A 13,953-nucleotide genomic window follows, 5' to 3' on the forward strand; every position below is an offset into this window, starting at 1 on the left:
ACAGCAGTGCATTATGAACCCAATGTTATTAAAAAATGACATGACTTAAAAACAAAAAAAAAACACGTCAAGAAAAAAAGATGTATGTCTAAGTAGAAAGAGGTTAGAAGGATATGTATCAATCCCTTAACAGTGGGCTGTAGGGTTACTGGTAATTTTAATTTTACTTTTTCTCCCCCCTGCATTTCCCAAGTTTTTAACAATGAACTGGTATTTTTGTATTCGAAAAGTCATTAAAAAGAAATATGGCACAGAAACACAAGAGGGCAATATAATCAACCAGCACCGTACTGCTCATTCAGCGTCTTCGATTATCTATTAGTATAAGATAAAACCTAGACGTCAGATATAAGAATAATAATCAGTTAAGAATGTGGAGGGAGAAAATTGTAGCTTTTCTGTAACAGTAAGGAATTCTGGATCTCTGTTCAAAATAACAATCCTCTCTGACTAGTGGTTTGCAAAGTGTGGTTCCCGGACCAGCAATGCCAGCAACGCTGGAAGCTTGTTAGGAATGCAAATTCCTGGGCCCTAACCCAAAACTAATTAATCAGACACTGTGAGGGTGGGGCCCAACAGTCTGTGTTCTATCAAGCTCTCCAGGTGAGCTAGGTACGTGGTCAAGCTGGGAACTACCGCCTTGGAAGAAGCACTCCCCAAAGTAGAAAAAAACCAAAGTTCCTTTAGAGAAGGCCTCACTTGTGTAAGGTCTGAGGCATAACTACCACGAAGACGGAACAAAGATGAGTGACTGGGACGGGCAGACAGCCCTGGGAGATCTGGACAAGGCCCGAGGAAAAGCACAAACTAAATTACACCAATTTGCTAAAGACATGAGGAACTGACAAGACTGAGCAGCACAGTGTTACAGAGAAAAATGGGGAGGTACAGGAGTCTCAGGGAATAGCAGAATTCTTTACCTTAAAAAAATGCAGTTATAGTTTGTCTAATTCAATTTAAGTAAATGGTGGGTTAGATTTAACATCATCTCCAACATCAAGAATGAAAATGTGAGCACTATCTGCCTTGGCGGTATGTGCAGCATCTGATTTCATTTGAGGGTAATTATATGGAAAGGGGAGTAGCTAAGATTTATAAGTCCAAGACAAATGAAAAAGCCAACGCGAAAAACCATATATAGCTAGGCCCTGGTTTGGAAAAGACATCCTGACTCTAAGGGTTTCTTTACTGTGCTTGAAATGATAATGACTTAGTTCACCATCAACTTTCAGACGTCTAATTTCATTTCTATGCATGTCATCTATAATTTGGTGTTTAAACTAGAAGAAAGCCATACTGTAAGTTAAAACAAATCATATTTTCTTTGCCTTCATTAAACATCTTTATCACACATTACGATACGTAGTGCAACAACCAACTTCTACACCAGTAAACACTTTCCCAACACAATGAAAAACTCTAATAAATACATACAAGCACATACATACAACTCTTAAGGAAAGGGACCTCACACTCTTCCAGTCCTGCCATTCCTAGACACGAGGGAGCTGGCTGCACTGGGCCCGTGTACTGGGAGGACAGGGTAATGCCTCACAGTAGACACTACTGTCCCCACTTAACAGATAAGGAATCAGAGGCGCCTGTTGCTCCCTCTGCCCGGACTGCCCTACTCCACCTGGTACATGTCTTCATGTTTAAAGACTCCTTTCACTTGCTCCTCATCGAAAATGTCAGAATTCAAAGAATTCATCTAAGCGGTGGCTGTGATGTTCAACATCTGTCGGTTGCCATATTTCAAGACCACCCTGGCAGAAATGAAATGTAGACCTTAGACCTGTGATGCCAATTGCTGCCAGAAAACCAAACAAGTTTTCTCTACTTGTGAGCAATCAAAAGCAGGGAGTCATTTAAATCTAGTCCAAGTCCCATCCCTGTCTTTCCCTATAAAATTAACACTTTTCTATTAGGGAAAACAGCCTTTGCTAGCCTAATAAATAAGAGTTTCATAAATATCTGTTAATTATTTATAGTTCGGCTCAAGGGCCCCTCTTCGGTGATGCCCGTTTTCTGGATGAATGAATGAAGGAAACCACCTCTGGTGACCTAGCTCGGGAGGTGACGGAGCGGAGCTTCGAACTCAGTTATATCTGACCTCAGAGTCAGGCTACGTTTGCCAACTCCCTAAACTTCCAATTGCTTAACACTGCTAGGCAATAAAGAGATTAAAAGGTTCATGATGTTTTTAGTGGAAGATGTAGTAAGATACTACTAGTTTCAGAATGAATCAGTAGGCTGTTTATTCATGTTTAAACCTAAAGATACAAAGGCCACCAAAAGGCATAATTTGAAATAAAAAGAAATGGTTAAGTGTAAAGAAGGGGCCAGCTTAAAATGATCAGAATTTACATATTAAAATACAAATAAAATTCTAGAAGTGACATGGAATTCAAAAAGCGAAAAGGAGTAAAAACAAAAAACAAACATCTCAACTGATCCAGCCTCTCTTCATACACAACCATAGCTAAATCAGCATTTCCCAAAGTGGGTTCCGTGAATGTTAATGTTTTATTCCTGTCCACTGCCTTAGAGTTGATTCCAACTCATGGGGACCCTGTAGGGCTGAGCAGAACTGCCCCATAGGGTTTCCAAGGCTGTAATCTTTACAGAAACAGACTACCACATCTTTCTCCCATGGAGTGGCTAGTGGCTTCAAACTGCTGACCTTCTGGCTAGCAGCCAAGTACTTTAACCACTGTGCCACCAGGGCTCCATGTTTTATACAGTAACAAAAAGGTCTATTGTCTACTATGTTAGGACAGCACTGAATCCAACATGTTTCTTTACTGTGGTATGCTTCAAGGCCTTTAATATACAAATGTGTACTGTAAATCTCCAAGGCTTGATGGTAGGGTATGGGAGGATATAATATGTAATATTTCTCAATTCATTTTGAAATCAGAACTTTTCTGTCAAAGAACATGACACAGGGTTTGTGTTTCAAAGAAAACTCATAGGGAAAGGTGCCTCACACTCTTCTAATACCACCATTTCCAGACAAAAGGGAGCCAGCTGCACTGGGCCCAGCATGGCTGCTGGAAACCTCACAGTAATCTCCTCTGCCCCATTTCAGAATTTTATCCCTTGACATTCAGGAGTCCTCTCTTATGGCTAACGTAATCCTCTCCTCTAATGAGCAACCGTTTTCTCTACTTTGTCTTTCTTCCTTTTCTGTCTCACAAACCCCTTTCTCTTCCTCTGTGCTTTAATGGGTGTGAAAAATAACTGGTTGGAATATTTTTCTAAAAATATGTGTGACCACGGGTAAGTCATTTCATGTGGTGGTGTAAAAGGTTTGCACTGAACTGCTAACTGAAAGGTTTGAACCTACCCTGTGGTGCCACCAAAGAAAAGCCTGGCAATCTGCTTCCGTAAAGATTACAACCAAGAACATCCTATGGAGTAGTTCTATTCCGTAACACGTGGGGTTGCTATGAGTTGCAATGGACTCAACAGCAACAGGTTTGTTTTTTTTTTCTGGAAATAGAAGGAAAGAGCCTGAAGACAGCAGAGCACTCCTCAGTAGGGAGCTACGGACATTCTGTGAGGGATAATTCTTGTATGGAACTGTCTTGGATCCTGTGGCACTGTGAACATCTCTGCCCCACCTCCCAACACCAGTACCTCCCTCTAGCCATTATGACAGCCAAAACACACCCCACACATTTCACATGCCCCTCAGCGGCACATTCCTGCCCCAGGCAAAGACCCACTGCCTTAAAACAAAAACGTCAAAATGGTAGCATCAAAATGCTGCTCTGTGAGTCTGTTTCAGGAGGAGTAACCCTTGGCGACCACATGCACATACCACACACACACAGACACACATTTTAAATGAAAAATGTTATTCACGGAACGCAAACTTTACAAGTTGAAAATTCGATCCTACTTTAAAGCATTATTTGAACTTCCCATTTAAAACATGCTCAATATAAATCCTAAAAAAAAAAAAAAAAAAAAGCCCAAGTAAAAACATACCATTTAAAAATTCAGCCTGGAGTATATCAGGATGTCTGTATGTTGGTTTTAGGAAAGATATACCTGTACTGATGAATGAAAAATTCAAAGTCTATATAGGGACTCGGTTATAGTCTAGTTTTGTTTTGTTTTTTTTTAATTCATTTGGCAGCAAAAGCTGGCCTGACCCTAATTCACTCGGTGGCAAATTCTGACACTCTTCATAGCCTTTTTTTTTTTTTTTTCATAGCCTTCATCTGAGTATTCACACATTTCTCTGCAGACAAAAGACTGTGTGTGGCTATGAGGACCTGCATGAGAAGCCCCTGGCGGAAGTTACATACCATACTGGTATATGTGCCCTACCACCTGTCAGAACTCTGTTATAACTCTAAATTGCGAAACACATCTAACCCTGTGGATTTTGGATACGAGCCTGTGAACCTGGAAGATCACCTTTTTTTTTGGTAATTGTCACTATCCATGTATTTGTTGTTGTTAGGTGCCATTGAGTCAATTATAACTCATGGCGACCCCACACATGCAGAGCAGAACTGCTGCGTAGGGTTTCTGAGGCTGTGACTCTGTGGAAGCAGATCACCAGGCCTGTCTTCCACGGCACCTCTGGATGGGTTTGAACTGCCAGCCTTGCAGCCAGTAGCTAAATGCCCAACCGTTCGCACATATAAACCTATGTAATTGTTTCAAAGGACATACTATACTCTTAAATAGTAAGAGTCAGAAGTTAGAATTATGTGGTGATCTTTATTTTCTTATTAGAGACTTTACATATTTTCTGAACAATTTATAATAAACATGTATGACTTTTATAACAGCAAAGGAAAAGAAAACCCTTCCCCTGTCCTACCCACCCACATGGACGGATCTCAGCTCATGAAATGCCCCACGATTTAATTGGCAATGAAGCTTATCAGGGCATGAGAGGATGTCTGGCAGATCAAACACTGAAACCTCGCAATTATGGATTACCATTTTGCAAAAAGATGAGGTTTTTAATGTATTATATAATCTAGGGCACCCAGGAGCTACCAATTCACCAGTGAGCATATGCGTGCTCTCCATGCTTTTCAATATTCCAAAGAATTTGAAAAATAATCTGTTTGCTATAAATCTAGATCCAATCTGCACATTACCAACTATTTTCATCAGAGGGGAAAAAAAAAGGCAGAAAAATTAAAAAAACAAAACAACCCTTAGCCCAAACCACAACACCCTGCAGTCAGAGATTGCAAACAGGAAATGCTATGTGGCTGGAGAAATCTTGCTCCGCTTCAACAGCTCTGAAGCAGTAACTGCCCTCTAACTGTTAAATGAGACTTTGGCTCTTATGCAAGCTTTAGAACAGTCCAGAAGCTCAGGGAGGCGAAGGAACCAGATGTATGGAGAGTCCTGGTGGGCACCTCCTAGTATTTTAAAAGAGATTTTACATATATTTTCTAAACCTGGTGCCACAGGAGAGCTTCTGAAGGGACCTGGCTTTGAAATGCCTCTCCACTCCTGTTGAAAATCTCTAACTTGAAGCCACCAGTTACTCCTTTCCTGTCCCCATTTTGTGGCTGGGGAATTAAATGGATGCAATTCTTGGCTGAGTCCTTAACTTCTTTGCCAGGATCACAGGAAACTGATGCTGGAAACGGTGTAGACAGAGAACTGTTTAGCCAGCAGGGATTTTACCGCTTGCCTTGCAATGGTTAAAAGTAAAAAGTTGGACATAACTTTGATGCTGTATATTTAATCCAATGAACAACAAAAAACACTTAGAAAAGGCTGAAATTCAAGAGCTTCCTGCCTTTTTTCCCTAAAACAAGGAAGCTACATCGTAAAGAAAGAAAGCATCATTAATACATGAACTGCTAAAGGGCAGGTAGAAGGCAGGACTGTGTAAAGGCATGGAAGCCCTACGTCCCAGGAACAACAAATAAAGTTTGTTATGCCTGGAGGTGGCTTTGATTAGGAAGGCATCTTTCACTAGAAGAAGATGAGTTCTCAGAGACTGCTAAGTCAACTAAAGAAATATTTGTCATTATTAAAAATAATTGCCACTATCTGCCAAGCATATACTGTGATCCAGATGCTATGGTAGGTGCTTCATATAAATTATTTCTAAACCTCACAGCCAACTCCACTAGAATGTAAGCTCCAAGGGGTCAGGGGCCATGCTGTGTTCTTACTGCCTAACCACAGTGCTCACGTACAATCTCAACAAGTATTTGAATGAATCATGAACAAACACTTCAAGGAGGTATTATTAATCCCATTTTACAAAACTGAAGAAACCGAAGTTCAGAGAACTTCAGAAACTTGCCAAAGTCACAAAGATATGAAGTCGCTGAGTATTTTTACCCAGGTCTCCTTAAATTCAAAGTCCATGAATGTAAAACAATGCCACAAATCTACTAAACACAAAACATCAATGAAATTGATCATGTCCACGTTTCTCTGGCTTCTCACCACTAGGAGGCACCATTCCCTACATATCTTCAAACATGACGAAGACTGACTTCTGGAAGAAATCAGCTATTCACCTTCTGGGAGCAGTGACCACGCAAAGGATGGCACTGCTGAAACGGCGCGTGGTCTGAAGTCAGAGATCTTGAGTTCAAGCCCTAATTCCACCACTTACCAGGAATGTTATTTTTTGGAGATTTGGTGTGCTGATCTGTAAAATGGGAGATAACATGATGCTAGGCCCTTATGCTGGGACCTACTGTAAAGATCCAATGAGAACATGCAAGTAACATAAAAGCTTGTATTGAAGCAAATTCCATGTCAGGTACTGCGCTTAGTAATTTACTCCTGTGATTTCCCTCAAGTCCCACCACCACCAGTGAGATAGATACATTTCTCTTTACAGAGAAGAAAACTAGCCTCACAGAAGCTACATGATTCCCCTAGGCTATAGAGCTAGTACACTGGGAACTGGGGTTCCAGGTCTGACTGAGACCACAACTGATACTCCTCCTACCATCTACACATCATAGCCTCTCTAACCCTGTATTAGGAGGTAGCACAACTTTTGACAAGGCCCATTTCCTATTGCTGGGTGGGGCAGGAGGGGTGAGTAAGGAAAGCAAATTACTTTAAAACTGGCTTGGTCCATCAGCTTTGGTATGAGCTCACAAAGCAATCAATCAGTCTCAAGTGTAATGCTCTTTGCAGTCCTCAGGCGTCTGTTAAGAGTTAGAAGGTGGGTAATTAAGACTACTTTTTTTTTTTTTTTGACCCTAAGGGATGTTAACACCACATCTGTGTCACCACTGAGTGTTTTCCTGTAACATCTCACTTGATAATCATACTTTCCATAATCACGAAAAAGTTGGAATGAAGAAGAAGGGGCAGGACGGATGGTACAAAAAACCAAAGACATCTAAACGGTGGCTGAGTGGTCACCATCACTTGGTTGGTATTTTTCAGGACCACCCTTCAGAAACTAACACTACACTTGCAATACCAGTCACTTACAGGTAACTCAAACAATAAAAATATTCCCTATATGGAGTCAGTCAAAAGCTGGCCCCAAATCGACCCTTTCTTTTTATCTCCTTACAAGCAAAATCTTAATTAGAAGATTACATTTTTCATTGCTTAGCACAAATGGAACACAGGAGGCACTGCTGGTTGAATTGAGGATATGATTTAGAAAGTCTTAAAATACCAAAAGTACTTTCTTTTACCTTACTCCTTAAATTTTAACTGTATCAACTACTAATTAATGCTTCTAGCCTTCACTACCTTACAAGAAGAGGATTTTCAGGAATCTTCTGAGAAATACTTGTTCCCAAGGGAGCGTTTCAGAGCTTTATCAGAGTGAAGGGTTCCCCTGAACTCACTAGCCAGGACTGTAGGGAGCAACCAGCTCCAGAAACCCTCCCACCCTGGGAACTCAGCTTCCCCTGAGCCACTGCTCCAAGGCATGTCCCCCTCCACCTGTCTGGTTCACACTTCCGTTCCTGGTTAAAAATAAAGGGAACGAGCTGGCTCTTCTCAGGCTGTATCAACTCCTGGGCCTGCCTTTTTATTCAACCAGAATAGCATTCCCTAAGTAACCAAGCTAGACTACAGTCTTTGACATGCTCTCTCATTAAGAATGCCACACTGCCTTCAAAGGGAAATGCTTTGCTTCTATTTTTATGAAATGAATTAGGTCTTCTGGCAGTTTCCTTTAGATCTTTCTTAGACTTCTTAGACACAGAAGGCCTGCAGCTTCTGGTGTCTGGTAGAAGGGCACTTCTAGTTAGGTAGGTAGAACCACCAAACGTACGGTGCAGAGGTGGAGTGGAGCTGCGAGGACAATGGATTCTGAGATAGAACAATGGGGTTCAAGTCTGCTTCCTAACAGCGTGACTGAACAGGTTATATAATCTCAGTGTGTTCAGTTTTCTCATCTGGATTTTAGGTATAACAATTTTAAGATTGTTTTAAGTGTTAAATATTTGAGATAATCCATGGAAATCACCCACCACATTGCCCGATACATTATAAACATTCAATAAATAATAGTTGTGTTTGTACTGACATAAGCAAATGTATCAGATAAACAAACTCAGACAATGAATGCTTCCTGAGTGGCCCCTGACCTGTGCGTATGGCACATACGCACACACAGTTGTAATGATGCAGAAATGGATTCCTCTAGGAAACCTGGAGGTAACGACTTTTTTTTTTTTTTTAATTGTGCTTTAGGTCAAAGTTGGAGGGGGTGACTCTTTTATTTTTTTATTGTGCTTTAGGTGAAAGCTGAAGGTGATGACTCTTGATGTAAGCTAAATGCATCTGGTCTCCTGGGAACCAAAGGTTAGCAAGATATCCACGTGAAAACACGTACTTCAGGGAAAGCAGAACTTCCTCCCCCAGCAAGCCTTTTACCAGCTATCACCAGAGTAAATTGTCAGAGGCTTGTTTCACTTCCTTTCTTCCCACCACACACTGTCAGCAATGCACAAGCAAAAGCCAGGCAATCCCCAGAGGAAGGAGAAACGAGGGCTCTCTTCTGAATAAAAGAGATTTAAATAATCTAAGATTTACAGAAATATCACGAATTTGTCAAACACACCTAAAGTTGAGGAATACGTAGGTCCTAAGTCCAAATGATCCTTTCTCACATTTTTGAAAATAAAAAATGCTGCTATTTTTAACAATTTTTTTTCTTTAAGATTAGATGATTTAGTGAATAAGACTAATTCTTACCCCCAATTAGAATTAAATTGCCAGAAGATGGACATGCACATACATTTATCTAGAATGACAGAAAAAAGAATACCCTGCTGGGTCAAATACTCACTTTACTACATCGCAGAAAGGTAGTTTTCATTTTCAAATAGGATGTATTTCATCTGTAAGCTAGCTGTTTTTAACAAATGGATTTATGACAAGGCTCCCACCTAAGGCCACAGAAGCCTATTTGATACAATTACTCTACTAAGCCCGCTGACCCTGGATCCTGGATCCTTAAAGGAGGCAAAGGTGTGCTAGTGAGACGGGGGGAGGGGATGTGGAGGACACGCTTCCTCCTCTTCCAAGAAGAGTTAACTCTGAAGAAAAGTTTAATATAAATAGTTTTTCTTTGACACCTTTCAACCTCCTGGTACCCTTATCTCTTGGAACTTAAGAGAAAGGGGACCTGATTAAACTTTTCACTTGAAGTCTGACTGACTCTCAGAAAAATACTTTCCTTAAAAAAAAAAAAAAAAAAAAACCCAAGCGGCCAGTCTAAGTGGTGTTATGCTGAATGTGCACCACTAAGTGGAGTACAGCGTGACGGTGGTGTGGCAAAATGCGGAGATGCCCAGACAACGCTACTCCCCATCTCTGAGTCTGCCCCTTTGTCTTAGGCATCTAGTGCTGCTATAACAGAAATACCACAAGTGGATGTCTTTAACAAAGAGACATTTATTTTAGTAGGCTAGAAGTCCAAATTCAGGGCGTCAGCTCCAGGGAAAGGCTTTCTCTTTCTGTCAGCCTTCTCATCAACCTTCCCCCACGAGTAGGAGCTTCTCCGCATGGGGACCCCGGGTCCAAATGACTCACTCAGCTCCTGGTATTTGTTTCTTGGTGGTATGAGGTCCCCCTTCTCTGCTCACTTCCCTTTCCTTTTTATCAAGAGATAAAAAGGCCACACCCCAGGGAAATTCCCCTCACACTGGATCAGGGATGTGACCTGGACGAGGCTGTTACAATCCCACCCTAATCCTCTTTAACATAAAATTACAATCACAAAATGGAGCAAAACCACACAATACTGGGAATCATGGCCCGGCCAAATTGATATACACATTTTTGGGTGGACATAATTCAATCCATGACACCTATAGGGTCAGCACCTCTAGTGTCCCAAATTTTCAGGGATTCTTTCTGTCCTCCACTTCTGAAACCACAATTAATCGCAAAGCCTTTGTCATGGTTGGAGGGGAGGGAAGAGGGTTAAAAAAATGTGGAGAGTTGTTGGGGGGCTACTTATTCGTAAGCCAGGGACCAAAATGCATTATCGTCATCACACAAGTAAAAAGTAATACTTACTTATAATGTACACTTCCAATGTATGTTTTACATAGAAATCATCATCGTTGTTTTAGCCAAATAAAGAGCAAAACTGGCTGATGGTTATTTAAAAAAAAAAAAAAAAAAATGATGCTAGAACATGGAACAGAACTCAAATTAACCAGTTTCTCTCGGTTTTGATGAAACTACCCTGGTGTTAGCTGGGCCAAATGGACAAATTCTAGGAAGTGCATGATGGGATTTTCTTTCAATGGGACTTCATACTTAGATCTATGAGGTCTATGACTAAAAAGGTTTTTTTTTTTTTTTTTTTAAACCCACCCCATAACTGAGGGCTGGGGAGGAGATTATTAAATTGTTCTCATTACATGATTTCATTATACCTTGTTCAGGCTGTAATTGTGAAAAATCCTTATGAAACAGCTTACCAGATTTTTCAGCAGTGTGGACAGTTCCTTCGTAAGAGTGGAAAACTTGACAAAAGCAGTGCCAAGATCTGGGTTGTCGCGACTTAAAAAATTACTTCCAAACTTATCAAGAATTTGTGCGTAGTTTTCTTCATTTTGTACATGGTCTAAAAAAAAAAAGGAAGAAAGAATGAATCTGAGCTATTATTTGCCACAATGGAGAGTCAGGTGGAACACTGATGACGAGAAACTCTTCCAAAGGAGAGCAAAGCGAAGCTGCATCAATTATTTACCGAACAAGCCCAGAAGGTAGTCAGCAATGTACTGAATGTTCTAACTCAGTCTATGAGAAGAGGTCTTTCCTTTCTATTTCATGGCATTTACCTCAGTCCAATTAATCCTCACAACTCCCCACAGGTCGAGGTGTCAAATTATCATCACATTTTCAAGCAACTAGGAAACGATGATTATCAGGGAACAAGGAGAAAATTCTTGTTAGAAAATCAACTTGGGAATGCCAAGAAAATCTATGTGTTCTAACATGTTTCTTTGTCACTAGCCTTAATTTTCTCTTTGTCTAAACACCAGGTCTGAGGATTAGCATTTGTCAGACACCTTTTCACACACCATCTCTTGCTGGAAAACGTGCAGGCCTGGCTCAGACGGATCTACGCTGGAAGTCTGCTTTCACCACCTGGGACCTGCTACCTTACTAGTCTGCTACCTAGCTGACACACGAGAGATCCACTATTTGTGAATAAATTTTTCCTACCTGAGCTCCGGTTTTCTGATATATAAAATGAGGCTAATATCTACACCTTACAGGAAGACCCTCAACGAGATGGACTGACACAGTGGCTCCAACAATGGGCTCAAACATAGCAACGATTGTGAGGATGTCACAGGGCTGGGCCGTGTTTCATTCTGTTGTACATACAGTCACTATGAGTTGGAACCGACTCGACGGCACCTAATAACAACAAAACACAGGATTGAAAACCCCATGGAGCAGTTCTGCTCTGCTCGCATAGGGTCACCACGAGCCGGAATTGACTCTAGAGCAACTAACGACAACGTATCTAGTTCCTAGCACCGGGCCTGGGACATAGTGAGCGCTCAGTAAGACACTTGTGTGTGTAGTGAATTCTCCCCCAACTTTGAGCTTCTTGTTAGTTTTCCTTCCTTTCAAATATATTTAATTAGCATTGACCATGTGCCAGGCATATAAAATACAATGAATTATAATTCCAATAACATGTCATAAATTACAGTGCTGGCATAAAGGGGAAAGTGATACTTTTTTTATACTACCCCATACGTACTTTGTAACACCAATAACCCTTTTTAAAAATTTAGTTCCATTTGTTTTTAAAATTATAAATGTAATTCACATGCTATTACAGGTATAGGAAGATAAAAATTACAATTTCCTTTCTTCTTCTCCAATCCCACCTCCTTGAAATAAGTTAATAATGTGAAGTGTATCGAAGAAAGCTTTCTCTCTGCTAAAACACACAGACGCACACGCTCAAATAAATACAGGGGTCTTTACCCCTTTCCTCAGTTTTTGAAAACTGAAATGGGATCATATTATATATAAGATTCCCAATAAAGGTCATGAAATTCAATACAAATAAATCTAATTAATTATCTTAACTGATTACATTTCATACAAGGCTCCTCCACAATTCTGTAACTATTCCCCAGCTGAGAGACTTTCAGGTTGTTTGCAGCTTTTTTGCAGAAAAACAGCGCTGCCATAACTATTATCACACACAAGCTCCGACATTCAGCTACTTTAAGTCTGGAAATATACGCTTGCAAATGCAGGGCTGCTGGGGGAGAAAGCGAACAACATTTCAAATTCTGTGTTGCCACATTCCTCTCAAAAAAGGCTGTAGTAATTCCCGTGCCCAGCAGCAACGTGAACAGCGAATAGCATAGCGTTAGCTGCCCTGGAGTCAGCCTTAACTCTTGGTAACCCCTTGCACAATGGGATGGGACTGTTACGATCCAGACAGGTTTTCAATGACAGATTTTTCAGAAGTAGATCATGTCAGGCCCTTCTTCCTAGTCCGTCTTAGCCTAGAAACCTCCGCTGAACACGCAAGCCTCCACTGACAGGTAGGGGCCTGAGGTGCACTGGCTGGGAATTGAACCCAGGCCTAGTTCCCTATAGTGTCAGCAGCATAAGGTGTTATTGTTCTTTTCTAACTGTCACACAGATTTGTGAAATCCCTGACTGTAGTTAAGTCTGAGTATTGTAAAATATTTTTTCTTTTATTGTCCATTAATATTTCCTTTTCTGCCTGTTTACATCCTCTGCTTAGTTTTCCATTTCTTGTCTTTTCCCTGTCAATCTGTAACAGGCCTGCCTTATATCTGGGATAGTAATGTTCTGTAATATGTGTGGCAAATATCCTCTCTCACTTGTCTTTTAACTTCAACTAAATCATACAACTTAAAATTATATGTAGTCAAATACATCCATCTTCACCTAAACGGCTTTTGGTGCCTTGCTTACGTTCCTAACCCTTCTAATTTTTGGTTTTCGTGTTTCAATTCAATGTAATGTTTCTGTTTATACAGAATGACGAAGGGCTCTAATTTTATTTCAAGCATGTTCCTACACCTTCTAATACTTGGTTTACATAGTTTTATTCACTTTTTAACATTTAAATCTTTAATCTGTCTACAATGGATTTATTTACATGGCAGGAGCAAAGACTCTATTTTCTTTCCTCTGTATGAAAATATGTTGTTTACTTACATGGCCTATAATAGGTACCCATTTAATATTTGATAAATGAACACATGGACAAAACCTGGACGGAGCAGGTTAGGTTTAACGAGAGAAGCTAACTCATCAGGTGTGGTGGTTTTTAATGTCCATAAATACTCTGACGCAGAAACTTAATGCTCAGTTGTTTAAAAAGGAGAACTGAGGCAAGAACATTCCAGGCAACAGGTAACAGCGTACTAAAGAAAACACCATAAAGCATCCGGGGTAGAGGCCAGCATTTGCTTGAGTGGGCACCAAGGAAACTCTGGC

General features: G+C 40.6%; 1 protein-coding gene across 8 annotated transcripts in view; it reads right to left on the reverse strand.

Moving 5' to 3' along the window:
- The window catches only part of ASAP1 (ArfGAP with SH3 domain, ankyrin repeat and PH domain 1), a 360,432-nt gene that overhangs the window by 117,527 nt on the left and 228,952 nt on the right, over positions 1-13,953 (reverse strand). For all 8 annotated transcript variants that reach the window (XM_064268087.1, XM_064268086.1, XM_064268091.1 and 5 more), the window contains one exon: positions 10,923-11,068. In XM_064268087.1, the coding sequence (XP_064124157.1) occupies positions 10,923-11,068 (146 nt within the window). The remainder of the gene's footprint in view (positions 1-10,922; positions 11,069-13,953) is intronic.

This window comes from Loxodonta africana, chromosome 14 (assembly GCF_030014295.1).
Source record: "Loxodonta africana isolate mLoxAfr1 chromosome 14, mLoxAfr1.hap2, whole genome shotgun sequence".
Taxonomy (NCBI): domain Eukaryota; kingdom Metazoa; phylum Chordata; class Mammalia; order Proboscidea; family Elephantidae; genus Loxodonta; species Loxodonta africana.